This window comes from Cynoglossus semilaevis, chromosome 1, assembly GCF_000523025.1.
Source record: "Cynoglossus semilaevis isolate Cse_v1.0 chromosome 1, Cse_v1.0, whole genome shotgun sequence".
Taxonomy (NCBI): domain Eukaryota; kingdom Metazoa; phylum Chordata; class Actinopteri; order Pleuronectiformes; family Cynoglossidae; genus Cynoglossus; species Cynoglossus semilaevis.
Window position 1 is genome coordinate 13403605 of NC_024307.1, and position 19116 is coordinate 13422720.

Consider the following 19116-nt stretch of genomic DNA (forward strand, 5'->3'; position numbering starts at 1 on the left):
GAGAGGATGGGAGATGGGTGAGGGAGGGTGTGTGTGGGTGGGGGGGGGAGGGGGAGGGGGCGAGTCTAGGGAGGGTTTCAGGTGACGATCTTTTTAAAGTTCTCTGCTCTTTTTTCCTCATGCATGGAAAACGTAACCAAATGAAACCTGTAATTCCTTCAGACTGCCTGGCTGACTGCATCAGGCCTCAGCCCTAACACGGCCCCGCTCGGCTGTAAAGTGACACCAACGGTTGCTCCTTCTCTGTTTGCCGTAGCATTAAAACATTCCTGCCGCGCTCCTGAATACACAAAGGTTCAAATCTCACGCATTAGCGCTGTGTTGTGAAAGAATGAAAAACGTTTTAAAGGTTTTCCAAGCTGTGTGTTCGTGTGGGTGTCTGCACACCTGAGTTTGTACTTGAGCGTGTACTGGGTACTAATGTTGGTCTCTCCTTTTCCCCCCGGGGCCCAGCTGCACGTCAGGTCCTTGGTGTTCCTGGACCAGCAGGTCAGATTGACTGGCTTCTGTGGAGGCACTGGGATAAAAAGAGGAGAGAGAGGGAAAAAAAGTCAGAGGTTTTACCTCCACAGTGTAATTCACCCACTCAGGATGTTGCACTAAGAAATGTGTGTGTTTGTGAATCTGGTAAACCTATTCTCATGGGGACATTTGAGATAATACTTGACTTGTCTCCACAAAGTGAGAGGATGTTTATGGTGTAGTTCGGAGTTGGGGTCAAATTAGGGTCACGGTACGGATTAAGACTAGGAATATGTATTTATGATTTAAGGATGGCGTAAGAGGCAAGGGAATGCATTATGTCTATGTGAAGTCTGAGTGTGTGTGTGTGTGTGTGTGTGTGTGTGTGTCGTCTGATTTGGTCATTCTCAGGATCCCTGCCAACATTCCTCTCCTCTCGGAACACTGGGTGCTCTCCATACCACTGGAGCACAGAGATTAAGATCCCCCAGTAAGTTTGGATGTGTGTGTGTGTGTGTGTGTGATCTTAAAAGTAGTGACATTTTTTAAATGTGACATCATTTTTATAGACCCTTATTTCTCTATTCTTATTTGGTTACAGCAGTAAAGCAACAACTAAAACGTCTACTTATAAACAGTGAATCGCTCTTATCTGTTCATTTCTATCCTTTCTCTTCTGGGTCCATAAAGAAAGCATACTTTTCCAGAGATTTAAACATCTAATTGAATTCACATTGATTTGTAACAAATGGACAATGGAGGTAGAAGATGCAAACTGCACTGGATTATATTATATATGCACTATATTATATTTGCCAGGAGGTTTTTCAAAGTGAAGCGTGCCTCCCCTGGGGGATATTATATATGCACTATATTATATTTGGCAGAGGTTGCCTCCCCTGGGGAGGACGTCACAGCATTTGTGGCATCCAAACACAAACTGTAGGTTCCAGTAAAAAAGTATAAGTGTAATAAAGGAAAAATGTAGTGGCAGTCACGACGAACAAGCGAGATTTATTTTTTCTCTGTGCAGCATGGAGTTCATTTCATTTATTCCTGGTGTCAAAACTGAGTAACAGCACAGCGACCAGAAAATCAAACCCAACATCCACCACTTTGTCACCTAACATTTTCTTCACACTAAAAACACACCCTTATTATCAAACCAGGCAGGTCTAGGTAGGCACGTATATTATATGACTCTACTAGTCATTTTCTATTTGTATTCAATTATCTTAAATTTAAGTCAGATTTATTTTCTTGCATACTTCCTGTTTGATAACAAATGTGACAAAAGTTTTAAGTTTTCATGGTTTTTAATTGGTGATTAAAATTGAAGATTTCCCCATCTTCCTCCGTTCATCAGTTTTGCTCTCCTTGGTCTGTAAAACCTTATTAAATGTTCCTGTTTAGACAGCGCCTCACCAGTAATGTACTTTAAACCAATCACCTTCTCCACCTGAACACTTGCCTCTTCACCCTTCATAACACCACGGCAATACACGCCGAATCATTATCTCTCTTTTTAATCCAGACCTGAACAACTACATACTTTGCATAATTGTATTCGACACAGTGGTTGACATTTCCTGTGCAGTGACGAGTTCTTACTGAGGCATTCAGTGTATTCCTTTGGGATTTGATCCCCTATGAGTGTGGTTTTCAATAGTCTGGTTTGTTTACAACCTGTTTGATCATGTGACTGCCTGTGCTTCTGGCCCGGTGGACCATGTTGCTGTGCTCCCACACTGGAACAATGAGGAGAAAAAGCTGGCAAACACTACAATCGTACATTGTAGGAAAGAACAATTGGTTTTGGTTTCAGCTCTCTGGGTGCTATTAGCCTTTGTCATTTTGAGAAGTATGTAATTTAATTTAATCAGTATCAGTAGTAGAGGCTAAGAGGGAACAGGAGTTGAGCAGCCATGTTGGCTGGCTCCCAGCACCGCTCACCAAATAACATATTATATCCTGTTTGTTTAATCTGAACTACAAACAGAGAGCACAACAGCACAACGTTTTACACAAGCACGTGTGCTGGACTGTGGCAAAGTCAGAACTTTCTTTTATATTGTTAAGGAGGGATGTCCCAAAAAGCATTTTTGGCTCCCGATCCAATGTGTTGAGTAACTGTTGAGCACTGAACGTCGCGGCCAAGGTCTTTGACAGGAAGGGAAAGCTCAGGCCAAAATGTCATTTAAGAAATTGTCAAATACCTACCGTTTATTTACACTTTATTTATTCCAATTTACTGAATCAACGTTATGACTACAATCAGCTGTTTATGTGATGTGATTTCCTTCTCATCCCTCCTTGTATTTAAACATTCGAAATACTCTGAGGTCTCAGAAGTGCTTGGATAAATAACTTAAAAACCATCGCTTCCATGTTCACTGGGCTTCACTGACTGAAACAGCAGGCCCAGAAACTGCCTGCAAGATGATTGGATGAACAGCTGAAGGAGAGGAGAAACCACTTTTTTAGTGATATTGCTTTGGAGAAACAAGTGTACATTTTTTTTTGTATGCAGAGTTAGCAACTAACACACAGTAAGAAGCTGCAGCCTTTTCTGCGTGTTCTCCGTTAGCTTTGTTGTTAGCGTCTCAGATCACATCTCTGTCTTACAAACTTGTGCTCCTCGTTTAGCCCTTAGCTTCTACGCATCTGTGTCTAAGAATTTTGAAGGGGGTGGTTGGATTTTTGTAACGCATTAGCTACTCCAAATTAGCTACACCAGAGCAGAATTTCCTGCAACGCAACTATAAATGCCTTATTTTTATGAGGTCACATTGGGTTTTGACCACGTCCCAGAAACAATCAGAGTTTCCCCAATGGGGATCAATAAATCTCTTCTATTTATCTATTTCTATTTTTATGGGGCAAATATTTTCCCCGTGTACAGCAGACAATGCACTGTGGTGTAGTCTCTTATAACTACCGTGTGTGTGTGTGTCTGTGTGTGTAAATGTCAGACCCACGCCCTATGAGTGATAGTGCGAGTAATGGACCACACAGGTGGTGAAAGCAACACACACAGTGACACACACACACACACACACACATTCATAGAGGCCTCTGTCTGTGCCTTCAGGCAGGAACACTTAACATAAAATAGAGCCACGAGGGACACAAATGTGCACACCATATTTTTGTTTGGTTTCCCGTCTGTCCTCTATTTCCTTTTCACTCCAATGTCAACATCTGAATATGAAATACTCAGATACTTATATATATATGTTTTTTTTTCAAAACTTACTCCCGACATACAGACAGGATCCCGCCAGGATGTGCCTCTTGTGGTTGTGACAAACCAGATTATCCCCGGACTTTTGCCTGGAGGCATTGAGTGCAGCTAGCGTGACGCTGAGGTTGGTCGGGCTCAAAACTCTGTAGAGAGAGCTTGGCAACTGCTGACCGTTGAGGGTCCAGAACAGAGAGCTGGCATGGATACCCAGGTCAGGGTGGACCCAGCAGCTGGCTGTCAGGTTGGACCCCATGCGCAGGACGGGGTCTTGGGGGTAGATGATGGCTACATCTGAAGGATGTAAGGAAGAGAAAGCGTACATTAGAATACTTCTCTTGGTGTAGTTTTAAGGCACACTGATTCAATTTAAAATTTGAATTTTATGCCCCAGTAAAAAAATATTTGGAGGGATTTTGGGCCATCGTTTTAGTAATGTTCCAAAACATTATCAAATATCCTGACTTGTTTCTTTCTTTTTTTTGTTTGCCAACCACTCGGTACTGCAAAGTAACATCTTTGACGGCTTGTTTAAAATTCCTCAAACCAGCCAACAGCTATGACTATTTTAGCAACGTGATCAAGCCCATCTGGGCCTGGTGGACTGAATTACTTCATGTCCTGTAAAGTGCTCGGCCAGTTAGCTTAGCTCGTAGCTTCCTGTACTTTTGCAATACAATACTGCAATACCTAATGTACGTATTCAACACATAAATTGAAATTAGCTTTGTAAACAAGCTAGCCAGCTAGCATAGTTTTCAGCATGCCGTATACACAGGCTTTCAGAATCAAATCTGCCGGGAGAATTATTTTTTTAAATTACAGTTAACTTCTGGTCATCACGTGAACTTTGGAAAGGCTGAATTGTATTATGGCTAATCTTACTGACTGTCTAATAAACGACTACTTTTAGCATACATTGTTTTTTGCGATTTTTTCAACAATCAATCTTTTAACTGTTTTATTAAAGGCTACCAGTAACAAGTTTTATTGGTTCCAATACGTCTTTATAGCCATGTTGCCTTTATAGTTTATTTTTAAAGCTTGTTGTGTTTCATTTTGCTTTCTGTTTCTCATCAGATCATGTTTGAATTTCTCTCTCTCTCGCTTGTCTTACTGTAATTTTCGACATGTGTTTCTTTGTCCCTCTGGGCTTTTCAGTTTTTATTCCAGTAAAACATTTGGTAAACACCACACTGAAGTGGTTAAATCAGGCAATTATACAAGTGTTCATCAATCTCTATCAAACCTTATGTTTTAAAGATGAGGGGAACACGATTTTTTTTTCCGCAGGGCTTTTTTTGTGCCTTTGTATTTTCACTTTATTGGACCGTTAACAAAATGTGTTTCATCTAATTAGACAGCCTTACAAAAAGCAAGCAAGTGTGCGGAGTGATTTCCACCAGGAACTGACGCGAGCGGTGAGTAAGATTGTCAACACATTGTCAGACCAACTACATATCTGCGCCCGGAGCCACATCCATTCTGCCAGCCACCCTACACTGACAGACTGTGTGGTCTTTTAATAGCAGCAGCCGCTTTTCAAGAACTTCTTTCAGCTGTAGAGACTCTGAAATGTCACAACGCCACCAAGAGCTTCCCCGCGTTTATGCAAACGCACGAACACAAGCAAACACGTGCAAAGAACGCCGGCCGTTTTGCCACTGGATACTTGCAGTGAAAGAAGCCTTGATTAGCCGATAATATGTAGATCCGGCTGAATAACAAGCAGTGTTTAAGTTCTTCAGCCACCGAGGATGAAACGTAGCTGTGGAGAGTGAGGTGGTTTTTAACAATATCCAGTCCCATCTTTCACATCCTTCACAGATTAAACAGCACTCAGACATACACAGTTACTGCTGTTTATGGTCTTTACTCAACACACTCACACGAGACAGATGGACAAAATTATGTATAAAAATAATGAAGTATTTCTATATTAGAGGGGCCTTTTTGGAAACAGTATAATGTGTAGAGGTGGGAGGCACCTGGGACCACTGCATGAGGAACTCAATTGAACGTAATAACTTTGTATTTGTCTTAATTTTAAACACATTTTATTATTGAAATAATCACCAGCAATTTTCTTAGGTTATTCTTTTACATCTTATTTCTGGGGCAACTTTGTGTTGTCACATGTCCTAGATGGAACTTTTTTTAATTTAATTTACTGGCTAACCTGTGATTGGCTGCTCTAAAACTTTATGGGTATTATTTACTTAAATGTTTCACTTTTTAGAATTTACTCATATGAAATCACATTGCTTAAACATAAAAATCTGCTTTGGTGGCTAACTATTCTTACTATTTAGCTAACAAAAGCTATTTATGACCCAAAGTTGACTATCAAAATTTGCGATGTAGTAGAATCCTGGTTACTGGGATCAAACAGTAATATAGGCTATGATGTTGTTTTAGCAAGTTCTTTGCTTTTTGCCGTGTTTTTAAAAGAAAAAAAAACACACTCTTCAGCTAAACTCTGTGGTAGACTTGAAAAACCCCTCTCATGTTTGAGCTGTCAGTTCTTTCGAAAAGTACATGACATGCCTTCCTTCCAAGCAGTCAAATAAAATCTATAGTTTCCTCCGCCTGCTGCACAATGGAAGTACATGTGGAACATTTTGAGCCAGCGGCCAAGTGAAGGAAGTCACGCAACATTTAATGACAATGAGCCGTGGAGGGCCAATCTGAGAAGAGATCCAGAAGAGAGAGCGCAGCTGCCATGTGTTTATTTGTGTTTAGTTATTTACTTTATTCAAAAAAGGTACTTTTTGCTCTTGTCTCGAGAGACACCACACGAGCTAGTCACACATCTAGTCAAAACAGAGGGAGAAATGACAAAGACGGATGTGATATGTAAGTTTTGATGATGGTACGGATGTGATATGTAAGTTTTGATGATTTTTCTAAAGTGCTAAATTTGTTTTCTATTGAAAATGTCTGGATTGTGATCAAAAAGAAAAGTATAAAAAGTCCAGGTCTCTTAAACAGTAACAATGGACAAGCATTTTCAAGCACCTACCGTTCCGTTTATTCATCTTTCATCTATCGAGGACATTTTCTACTGCTTTGTTCTTTTTAAGTTCACTATAGGGATTCTTTTAACTATTAAAATAATACATTAAATAAATAGAGCCATTTTAAAGCCTAAAGTGAGCAAATGGACTGACAATTCATATAGAAATATCATTCAATCTAGTCAAGGTGATCAAAACTCTCACAGTTAGCAAAGGCTAAACTTAGCCTTGTTTTTTTATTTATTCTCTAACTTCAGTTAGAGGATAAATACAATGCTTCACCGACAACCTTCTTTTATCATTTTAATTCATGTAAAATATATTCACACAACATTTAACTTAAGTGGATGTATTTCAAAACTCTAATGCTAATACCATACTTAATGGAAGCATGCTAATAGCTAAACTACATCTATCAATTCATATCATGATAAAAAATGATATTAATTTATATTTACCATTAAACAGTATAAGAAAACATTTACAGTTAAGCAAGAAAAAAGCTATGTACGATAATGCTAAATAAATATGATTTGACAAAACCCTGAAATAAATAACTTCTAACAAGAAACAATTTCAAAATAGTAGCATATCATATTGAGAAGCTAGCTATTTTATAATACATCTTATTATATGACAGCAGTCTAATCTTCGTTACTAACCATAAACTGAAAGCAGTAAACGTTGTAGAGGATATCATTTGAAACTTTTGCTAATGCTAATACTGTACTAATAGGCAACATGCTACGAGCTACCCTGTAATCGGCTCTTTATGTGACAACAGAAGGCAAAAAGTTCAAACTTTACAACATCCTGAGCTGGTCACGGAGCAGATTACACATCCATAACCTTTTTAAATTTTACTTCTGCTTTATTTAGGCAGTGTCCACAAACACCGCAGTGTGCTGAGGAGGGGGAGACAACCATTCATTATTATAACAAATAAAACACTAATGACCAATTGGGCCTGATAATAAACAGAAGAGTAGGTTGGGATCAAAGCCCATTGTCTGGTTGAATCCCCTGTAACAGTATTTAACAGTGTTTTATTTTACGAGAGCCTTTCAATCTGGATGGAGAACAGGAGATTCCTCTGTGTCTGAGGAGCTCGCTCTGTGCCAGTGAGCTCAGCCTGCCATAAAAACTAATCCAGCCACTTAACAGGCGCAGTGGACATAACTGTGATTTATTTATGTTACTGTGCATTAAAAGGGATAGTTCAGGAGGTTTTTTTGGAGTGGGGGATGCACTTACGCACAGTAAGTGTGGCACATAAAAAAAACAAAAACAAAGAGTGACAGAAGAACAGAAACCAGAATTGAACTTTGGATTTATGAAAATGTGGACAGCCAAAGAGGATTGGTAGCCCAATAAAAGAAGGTAAAGAAAATCATTGCATTAAAAAGAGGATTGGTAGCCCAATAAAAGAATGTTAAAGAATTAAACTATAAATATAATTAACTAAATGATAGCACAGCTTCTGCATTAATGAGTTTAAACAAAGGCTTTCACTTGTTATCTGAAGTCTGAAAGGAATTTATTTGCTTGTCTTGTGTCATCTTTATTCTCATTTTATCTTTAACTTATTTACACGCTATATTTGAAGGCAAAACTTGTAATTATCCTTAGCTTCTTAAACATGTTTGTGTGGTACTAGCTAACCTTATTTCCTTTTTTTTTAATTACCAAAACTTTAGCTAACCTGAGCAATACATATTAGTCGTCCTTTGATTATCGAGCCTAGGCATCTTTGTATTTTATCTTTTAGCACCGTTTGGCTAAATAATCTAATAACTTAATTTTATTTGAGCTATATTTACCATTTTGTAGTAAACTACTTTAAGGCAAACATTTTTGGTTTTTGCTTTTCTCTAGTTGTTTACAATATATTTCAGCTGTTTTCCTTATTAGTGGACTAACTCTGGGTGACTTCTGTGCTAAATTCCAAATATATGCTAGCAGACAAACTAGCCTTAAACAATTCCCCAGCCAGCTTGAGCTGCCTTTCATTATGTCATTAGTCATTATGTTATATTTTATCTGATGGTTTGCAATAACTTTATCTACTAATGCAATTTGGCAAAAGTTTTGTTTTAATTATCCAGGGAGGAAATAGAATGAGTTGCTAAGGAGTTTGGTTAGCTAGAATCACAGCTCAACAGCTAACAGTTAGTGTTGATCATTTGTCTCGTTTCTTTTCACTCCCCATTCACTAAAAACACAACAGACAAATCATGTTTTACAACCAAACAAGCCACAAGCTAAACACCTTCTACTGTATGTACCACATTGACTTTTGCACAAGTAGCTCAAAAACTGCTCCCCTACTTCAAAAAGCCTCAGCATCCCTTTAAGCTGCCGATTAACATTCTCCAAAAACCGAGCAAGTGATGTCAGCGCTCTGTGGCGGCGCATGAAGCCCCCATGCTCCCCATGTGTTAAAGGAATTATGGGCCGACTTGTTGAAACGGGGCCCCCTGGGAGAGCAGCTCTCTCTGCAGGGGAAACAACCACTGTGTTTCACATCAATAACAGGAGCCGTCAGGTGGACACAGTCACACTAGTGTCCTTTTTCTGTTCATTATGCACTGTTCTTGATGGTGAGAAACCCAAGTGGGTGGAAACAGCACACAGAGAAGGTGGGCTTTTATTGTGTAAGAGTTTTGTTTTTTGTGTCTTTGGAAAAGAACGGTAACAAATGGGATTTTTGAATCTGAGACACGGTGACAAGGCTGGATTATTTTATGATATTTTTTAGCAAAATGTCCCCAAAATACCGTGGTTGTAATTATTTCACCAAATGTAACAACATTTCTGAGCTAAATGCAAGCATCCATGTTTTTTGTAACTATTTGTATTTTAGGACTTCTTCACGAGTACTTCTTAGCTACCTTTTTAGCTGTCCTAGCTTACCTGGCTAATGAAAAATAACCGTTGCCATATTATTTGACTTACTTTAAAGTGTTTTTTTTTTATTTAACATCTTTAGTCAGTTTTAACCTTTACAGTTTTAATGGCAATCTATTTAATTGATTATTTTTAAGCATATTTGTGAAGGCCTATTCACAGTACAAGTACTGGGCAGTTATTTTCAACGATTCCTTTAACAATATTTTATTTTAGTTTTATTAAGTACGTTTTATATTTAATAAACATTTTAAACTGCTTTCATCAGTTCATTAGCAATTATTTATTTATTTATTTATTTATTATCCTGTGGTTAATTTTTTTTTTTTATGCTAATTAACATCACAATAAATGTTATTTTAGTTTTATTAAGTACATTTTATATTTAATAAACATTTTAAACTGCTTTCATCAGTTCATTGGCAATTATTTATTTATTTGTTTTCCTGTGGTTAATTATTTATTTTTTTATGCTATTTAACATCACAATAAACATCTATCTTGACACAGGCTAACACTGCGCTGTAATTGTTGTATCAGCCTTAAAAAAAAAATCTAAACCAATGTTTTGGTAACGTTACTATGCATTTATATTTTATTGTTGTTCATTTAATGTTTAAAGTTTTCTATAGCAATGTTTGCACTATTGAGTGTTTTATCACATTTAAACTTATTTATTGATGTTCTTTGATACCAAACAATGCTAAACAATATTCATTTCAGTGGTCATCACATTACATAGCATTAACATAACAACGACACGTGACTTGATTGTTCAAAGATGACCATATTCACTCCAAAACCTCCTAAATGTGTGCTGTGGTTACCATTTTCTTTTTTGCAAACCATATTAACTTAGTGTCAGAAATGTTGGCATTTCACCTTTGTGTTGCCATGTTTTTTCCCACAACTAATCATGAAGCTACATATTCATGGGGTAATTTAATTCATTACTGATGCTAAATGATCTTCAGTTTTATTGGTTCTATAACATCTTGACATCGGCCTTATCTCCTCTGCGTGTTTACACACCGTGAACTCCTGTTCTGGTTACACAGATTGGAGTTCCAAGTAAGTTTATCTCACTAAACATTACTCACTTAATGGTGACCTATATTTATTACTGATGCTGATGATTTTTTTATTTGTTTCAAAGCATGTCTACAAGGCTATGGCTAGTCCGGTGTTTGTATTGAACTGGAGAAAAAAAAACTCCTCAATCTTTCTAATGTTACTATCATCCATTTCTTTCCATTTAAACTTATTTTAATCACTCATCGACTGAGATCATTTCAGTGATAAACAATGGGAAACAAATGTAAATAATGTGTGAAGACAGCTCGCAGGTCTTTCCTGTAATGTTTGCATTGACTCAACAACCTGTGTTGGAGCTGCTATGATTCCAATCCCCGTTTCCTTTACCATTCAGTGTAAACATCGCATTTAAACGTATTTTCTGAGCGTGTTATGCCATTAAACGTAAACAGTACTTATCTACCTGCGTCATTTAAATGTTAACCTTTTTCCATTTACTTTTCTTGGCTCTACGACGACTTGACAACGGCTTTAGCTACTCTGCAGTGTTAGCATTTACCTAAAAGAAACATCCTAGATGGGTCTGTTACTGTTTTCTTTCCTAATACATTCCCTGCGAACAGTTCCACAGAAATGTTTGGGTGCCACATGGATTCAACAGCGTTCAGAGGGGAAAAGAAGCAGCAGAAACAACGACAGGAGCCAGGGACCCTTCCCAAAATAAAAAAAAAGAAGAAGAAGAAGAAAACGTCCAGGACTTTGTGCATCGATGGACATCTGTGTGTGTGTGTGTGTGTGTTAAAGACAGTGTGTGTTAAAGAACTTACTTGTGGATAAGGACAACGCGCCGGGAGTGTGCAGCAGGAGGAAAAGCAAACAAAAATCCAGGACGCCTTTCATTTTTCCTCTCGGCTCAACTCCTGATGGATCTGGGTCCAGTGGATCTGTGTCCTCCTGCGGTGCTGCTGTCGCCTCTTCCGTCCCGAATTATGCACAGGAGGTGAAAAATACACAAACACACTCACTCAGTCACTCAGTCACAGAGAGAGAGGAGCAGCACGCGTTCAGGCTCCAAACTTTTTAATCAACAACTATGAGGAGTGAAGCAGCGCAGTGGGACTAAAGCCGAAGTGGAGCAAAAAGGAGATCCAGAGCCTCCTGCAGGAGCCATACGACCAGTGAGTCCACACAGAAGGACGGAGCGGTGAGGAGACAGACCCTGGTCTGTAGTTTTCGCTCCTCTTAATGCTTCCTGCAGCCAAGTCATGCACAAGTTCATACTTTCCTAGGCCCCTCCCCTCGTGCTCTCTCTCTCTCTCTCTCTCTCTCCCACACACACGCACACGCACACACACCTCTCTCACACACACGCGTCCATCTCTCCCCCCCTCTCTCACACACACACACACACTCACAAAGTCACACAGACACACACATATAATTTACCTATCACTCTCACTCTCAAAAGTACACACATATTCTATCTCAGTCATACAAAGAAAACACGCAGACACACACAGACTGTACTTACACACACACACACACAGTGTCTCTCCCTCTCTCACACGTGCACACACACACGTGCACACACACACACTCCAGGCCAGTTCCCATTTTTCCTAATCTCTGTTCCTTCTTCCCTCGTTCCTTGTCGATGATGGACAGGAGGAAGTCACTTTCACTGAATCATCCTCTCTCTCTCTGTGTGTGTTGTAGTTTCCATGCCTGAGGTCTCTTTACCATTCTCCACCATAGGAGGCAGTTGAGTCACAGGTTACAGTGAGAGTAAAGGCTCGTCTCCTTTGTCTGTGGAGGAGTGACTGTGGTTTAGTCACTTCATCGACCAAATGTCGAGATCTGACCAACTGTAGTATCGTCTGTCACCTTAAAACAAACACACTTTAAAACTGTGGAATATATTTAGTCTCTGGAGCCAATGTTTAGCCACATGATTCACTTTTGAATTTACATTTAAAAAGTCATTTGTAACTAGAGGTTTGTCAGGTTTAATGGAGCGAAAGTTTGATGACAATGATATAGTTTGTTTTGTCAAATGTGTCAGAGAAATACCTTTAAAAAAGCCGGAGATGAAATATCTATATTTTTGTTGCATTTTGTTGCAGTGAGGGGAATCTTTTACTCAGTTGAACAGTAGGTGGCACCGATTATGAAGTGATGTCAATAGGGTGTGTTTGTTGTGAATGATTCCATGTTTGTTTTGTAGTGATGTAGTGATTGTATCTGAGTGAATCATTTATTGGTTGAGCTTCATTAGCTGAGTATCAGTGTTTGAGTTTCATTAGTTGAGTTTTATTGGTGGAGTTTTATAAGTTGAGGTTCAATGGCCAAGTTCTACTTGTTCAGTTTCACTAAGTTTTATTAGTCACATTTTATCTGTTGAGTTTCATTGGTTGAATTTTGTTCAGGAACTTCTGTTGGTCATGACAGAGAGACAGACAGAGAGACAGAGAGACAGACAGAGAGAGAGACAGACAGACAGAGAGACAGACAGAGAGACAGACAGCCAGAGAGACAGACAGACAGAGACAGACAGACAGACAGACAGAGAGACAGAGAGACAGACAGACAGAGACAGACAGACAGACAGACAGACAGACAGACAGACAGATAGATAGATAGAACACATTTAATTGGTTTTATTAATTGAGTTTTAATGAATATCTTTCATATGTTTTACAAAAGGTACCTATAGGTGTATTTCATACTTCCTGTTTTATACACTGTGTTTTGTTGCCCACATTTCACTGGCCTCTGCTGCTGGCCTGATGCCCTCTTTAGGCAGAACAGGGAAATAACAATAAGAATGTATCGTCAGGCTAATGTTGATCTACACTTGTTAATAATTATAAATATGTATATAGTTACATCAGTGGGTCTCAAACTATGGCACATGTACAACCGGTGGTACTTGAGCACCCTCTAGTGATTCACCAAGGAATCTGAATCCAGTCGGAAGTACAGTGGAACGTCAAGATACGAGCTACCTGGAATAGAAGTATTCTAAGTAGAGTCTGCAACTATTGCAAGATTTTCCTCGTGATACGAGGAAACGTCGACTTACGAGTGTTCAGCTGAGCTCCAATCTTTCCACTCGACACTGTCACGGTGTCTTGGTCACTTTCCCTCGCTGAGTTATTTTACCCATTTTTATAACAATAATATAAAATGTTTTCTTAATTATTATTATTTTATATTATCAATATATTTGTTTATATCTATGTTTTTGATGTTTGGTGGTTAGTTTAATTAATTAATAGTATATTTCTGGGCAGGTGGTACGAATTAATTGGTTTTTAGTTATTTTTAATGGGGGAAATTCGAGATACAATCGGATCGACATACGAGTGCTGCTGTGGAACGGAGTAGACTCGTATCTCGAGGTTCCACTGTACATGAGTCAGTTGTTTAATATAGTTCTTATATATTCCCGCTTAATCCGTAAGTGTGTGTGGTTTCATTGTTTATCGCTGATAGGCTGATAATAGATCGTTTTTTTCTTCGTATACTGATCTAAGCTGAACAGGTTAGGGCGAGAGACAGATATTTTCGGAGGGAAAACGTGGTGCAAACTGTTTTAGAACAACTGAGTTAGAGTTAACTTATTCCCTGTGATTGACAGCTGTAAGTGTTGCTCCAGGTCAAATAAATGTGCAGTGGTCAAGTTCACTCTGAGGTCGATCTCTTCATCTTCTAACCTTGGTTACCCTCTGGTTCCACCTTTTGCCTGGAGGGTTTTTTTACCCCCTGATCCACGAAGCTCAAAGGATGTTGTTTACCCCTCCCGGAACTACGGTCCGATTCGGACTCCGTTTATTCTGCTCCAGGCTGGTTCTTTACAACTCAACCCTCTGTAGTGGGGCATTAAATGGACAAGTGTTATCGCAATTCTGTATAATTTTTATATTAGTGCCCCCTGCTGGACGTTGTGGATTTTGTGCAACAACTTTTACATACTATGTTGCTTATAGGATTCTGAGAGAACTTGAGTCTTTGTTGCTATAAATCTGACTACAAGAAACACATTCCATGTTTTAATCCAAGATTTTTTAACAAACACTAGCAAATAAAACGTAGGTGTTTGTGATCATATGAAACAAAATTAACTTAAATGATTCTGTTAAGTGCTGTCAAGATTAAAGTCTTAATACAGTTGTGAAATGAATATGCTATCTTTCCAGTAACGTGGACTAAATAATGTGCTACAAAAACCGGAAGAGGAGCAAATAAAAAAAAATGTTAAAAATGTTGGCCGGAATTTCATTGAAAGTGACAGGAAATCCAAACTTGGACTATGAAATGTTTTCTATGTTCCTTACTGAATCAGACATTGTGATTAATGTTTGACTAATGGTGGCCCAGGAAGTGCACAAGTTGGTCCATGGTTGGACCGCCAGTGAGTCAGCAGAAGACCAAGTAGAGCATGAGTCCAACAGCTTTGATGACCTCCGTGTCCAGGCCTACAATGTGCGTCTTTCTGCTTCGATGAGAGCAGACCCTTGTTCGACGGCTGCTGTTCCCGCTCCTGCCCTGGGGTAACTGTCCAGGAATTGAGAAAGTACTTTTGTGACACTGTTGTGTCTGTTGTTTCACTTTCCAGTCAGTGGGTCTCCAGCGCCTATTCATAGGCTGGTAGTTTGAATAGTTGATATATGACGGAATGTTGTCACCGTCTGGTACTGTTGGAGAGGAGGTGGCGTCATGGTCTGAGCGCCGTGCTGACTAAAGGTCATCTCAGTGAATGGTACAGACTTTAGTCCTTGAACTGACCATTCCACCAGGTCTGATGGTCTTCACATTTTCCCAGCAGCAGAATCAAACCTTAATGAGATGCTTTTACTCGAAGGGTCAAATGTGTTTTTCCCAGTATAGTAGTGTTTTAAATCATTTGGGCTGCATCCTAGATGAAATGCAGATGTGGGCTACTTTGTACCATGATGCACCACCGTTGGCTTCTTTCTGACCCAGACAAATTAGATTCCACATAAAAGGCCGAAAGTAGCCCAATTATCTTTAAACAAATGTTGTTCAGGGCTGTGATTGGCCATTTGTTTTTTGTGAAATACCACATATGTCACCCATTGTCTTGGCAGTTGGCAGTTGTTGAACAACATTCATCAGCTTCCTGAAATGTTTGGCCTTTTCCCCCCCGACATTCACAAGTTTAAATAACTAAACAGACGAAATAATTATTGATTATATTTGTACTGACATTTATCATGATATTTGTTTATATATATATATATATATGTATATATATATATATATATATACACACACACCAAGATACGTTGTTGTACTGAATATGATAATGTCTAAGCTTTTATTACGCTTATGTGTTCACCCTCAATGCTAATGCTAATTGGACGACACGTTGATACCTCAGAAGCTGATTTCTGGTTGTTTGATAACATTGTTTGTGTTATTTATTCGAAAACGGAATTAGTCTTACACAGTTTAAGTGACACTTTGTTTACTGGAAAGCAATTAAATAGTAAATAGGTCCAGGTTTACCTGATAGAGTGGTGTTCGTCAGTGAAAACACTCGATTGTAGGAGACGTGTGGATTTGGGGTCTGTACAGGAACAGGTCATCCATCATACAGTAAAGACGGCCTAAGAATTGAACAGAGAACAATCCGAGCGACGGGGCAGACAGGACCAAACCTAAAGAAGGAGCGAGAGGGAGAGTGGGGGCAGGAAGAGGGGGAATAGGAAGACGGACAGACAATCAGAGAGAGAGAGAGAGAGAGAGAGAGTCGGAAGGAGAGGGAGTAATCAAGGAGAATCAGGACGTTTCCTCTGAAATACCCACAGGCCCTGACTGAGCCCCAGCTCCACAATCCTCACTGATTGGAGGGAAGGGTTTGTTTGAAGAGGAGGTCAAAGCCATCAGTACCTTGTTAAGGAAAGTTCTGTCCAGAGGAATGGAGACAGCTGACTCCAGCCCCAGGAATTTATTGTAGGGGGACCGTGCTGAAGTTTGGAGTGTGTGAAGAAAGAGGCAATGTTTTGTGTGTGTGTATATATGTGTGTGTGTGTGTTAATACAGATGCCGAAAAAGAGCAGGAATCAGTCTGAGAATCCATCACCACCACCCTCCTCAACCCCAAATAGTTTTTAAAGCCAGGATATCAGCACTGGCATTCGCCGAAATAATGCATGACAGATGTACATCAACCTCTCTCTCTCTCTCTCTCTCTCCCCCCGTCCCACTCTGTGTCTTCCCCCCACCTCCTCCCATCTGGGCCCAATGTGCTGCTGGTGTTCATGGGCATCAAGCATGGAGACATCCACTCCTATAAAATCAATAAAATTGAGGAGGAGGCGATTAGGAGCGTGTCTGAGTCCTCCTCCAGCTGATGCTCCACTGCTGACTCTAATGGCAGTGGATTTATTAGAGCTGACACAGTGTTGATGTCCAGTCCAACGCTGCTCTGAGATTTTGTTGTTCTTTCAGTCCTACTCTGGTTTAGCCTCGTATGTCCGACAGAGACAGGGGTTCACATGAGATTACTTTATGCGCTGTAACAACCGGGCGGATCGTCGTTGTTGGTGTTATTGTTGGAGTGGTGTTCATAACTGAGGTTTCACACGTCTCTGTTGCCAGGTTCAGGCTCCAGAAGAGGCTCTGATGGAGTTTTCACAGTGGTAAAAGGCTGCTGTTTTGCAGCACAGTGAAGAAAGTATTGTATCTAAGAACACAGACCAAAATGACAAACAATCTCTGAACAAACTGCTGGAATTACCTCAGTGAAACAGATATGGCCCCTAACCCCGTATTCCCTCTAGAGTCGTACCATAAATAAAAATAAAAATAAATATCATAAATGTTTCTGTGTCCATTTTTTAAAAGTGTCAAATATAATGTCCATAATATTTAGATTAAAAACATTGTATAACATTACTCCATTTACAAGAGTGTTCCAGGCATTTATGGATTTTCTTTATTCATATTTGCCTGTTTTTCTAATTAATGCCAGCAGAGGGCGACACCTTCACAGAGCATGGTGTCATGTTCGAGCTCCTATAAGAATTAAATTAAGAATAGAAAGTATTGATGTTATTGTGATATATGTATTATATAAACACACATATGCACACTTTATATATTCAGAAAATATGCAAAAGACATAAACAGATGTTTTATTAGTTTGATTAACGTTCTAATGAATTAGCTGATGTTGTCAGTTAATAATGATAATGATATAAAGAGTCTCAGAGTTGCAAACAGTTGCATTATCCTTAACTTTAATTTTCTTTTCATTCTTTCTTTTTTTTTTGTTGTTGTTGTCATAACAGTCACAAACGAGCTTCCACATTTACCCTAATTCTTTTTTTTTTTCTTTTTTTGTTGTCATAACAGTCACAATCGAGCTTCCACATTTACCCTAATGTAATACTTTCAAAAATGTCCACACTGTAGTTGCATATGTGGTAAAGGGCTGGAGCAGAGGGCAGCGGAGCACACAGAGCCTAAGAGGAACAATAACAGCAAGATTTGTGATGACTGAGAGAACAGAAATGTGGCCTGGATTCTGCACAGTCATCCTGCTGCAGCTCTTTTTTTTTTTCAATATATCTACACGCCTCAAGCTGTGCTCCTTCCTTTAAGAACACACTCACAAAGGCTGCATACACTGTTACTCTTATCTTATTTAAGTCAGCCTATGAATGTGCAAACATGCTGTTCATTATCTGCATTCAGATATACATGCAACAGTGAATTTGCTATAATAAAAAAATTATCTTTAAGTTATAAATAATTTAGAGCAGCTTCTCACAGACGTTTGGTGTTTTTATTGTCTCCAACCTCACCTACAGTCAGTACAGGATCTACTGGAAATCTACTGACGATCACGCATGAAATGACTATCAGCAGCATTTATGGTCAAGCTCTTCTTGGCTTATGTAACTGTGTTTTGCAAGATGATGGTAAATATTTACCTCAGACTTAAAGGCATCAGCAGTGGATATGAATCTACACACCTGTAGATGGTGAAATGGCAACATTTTCATTATGATAAATAATAACGCCAAGAAGGACACTTTTTAAACTCCTTTCTTTTTCTTTTCTTTTTATTTAGTCCTTATTTGGCCCTTCAAATTGCACAATATAAATACAAATATATTACCATGTATATATAATGTGTGTGTATCTTATGTGGCACATCAGATGTAACATGTAATAAGGGAATCTGGGGATACAGTACATATCACAATACAAGGGCAACGATGTCGAAACTGTCAGCATAGTAAACACATGATGAATAATTGGAACAGAGGGACATCTTCATTGGTCCAACCATTGTCCTTTGTCTAATGTTGGTAAGTAAGGAAAGGAAGGAAGGAAAGGAAAGTGAACTCCTTGTCACTGTGACTCAGCACACAACCAAATGTGACTCCTGCTTTTAACCCATCACCAAAGTGAACAGTG

The 19116-nt window shown here is 39.1% G+C and overlaps 1 protein-coding gene across 2 annotated transcripts in view; it reads right to left on the minus strand.

Annotated features, from left to right (window-relative positions):
* The window catches only part of crlf1a (cytokine receptor-like factor 1a), a 26904-nt gene extending 14925 nt beyond the window's left edge, over window positions 1–11979 (minus strand). Inside the window, exons 1-3 of one of the 2 annotated variants that reach the window (XM_017037879.2) lie at window positions 11490–11979; window positions 3719–3997; window positions 388–517 (exon numbers count right to left, since the gene is read on the minus strand). In XM_017037879.2, the coding sequence (XP_016893368.1) occupies window positions 388–517; window positions 3719–3997; window positions 11490–11562 (482 nt within the window). In that variant the 5' untranslated portion in view covers window positions 11563–11979. The remainder of the gene's footprint in view (window positions 1–387; window positions 518–3718; window positions 3998–11489) is intronic. The other variant, XM_008311987.3, reaches the window with a different exon arrangement.
* Window positions 11980–19116: the final 7137 nt, after the last annotated feature.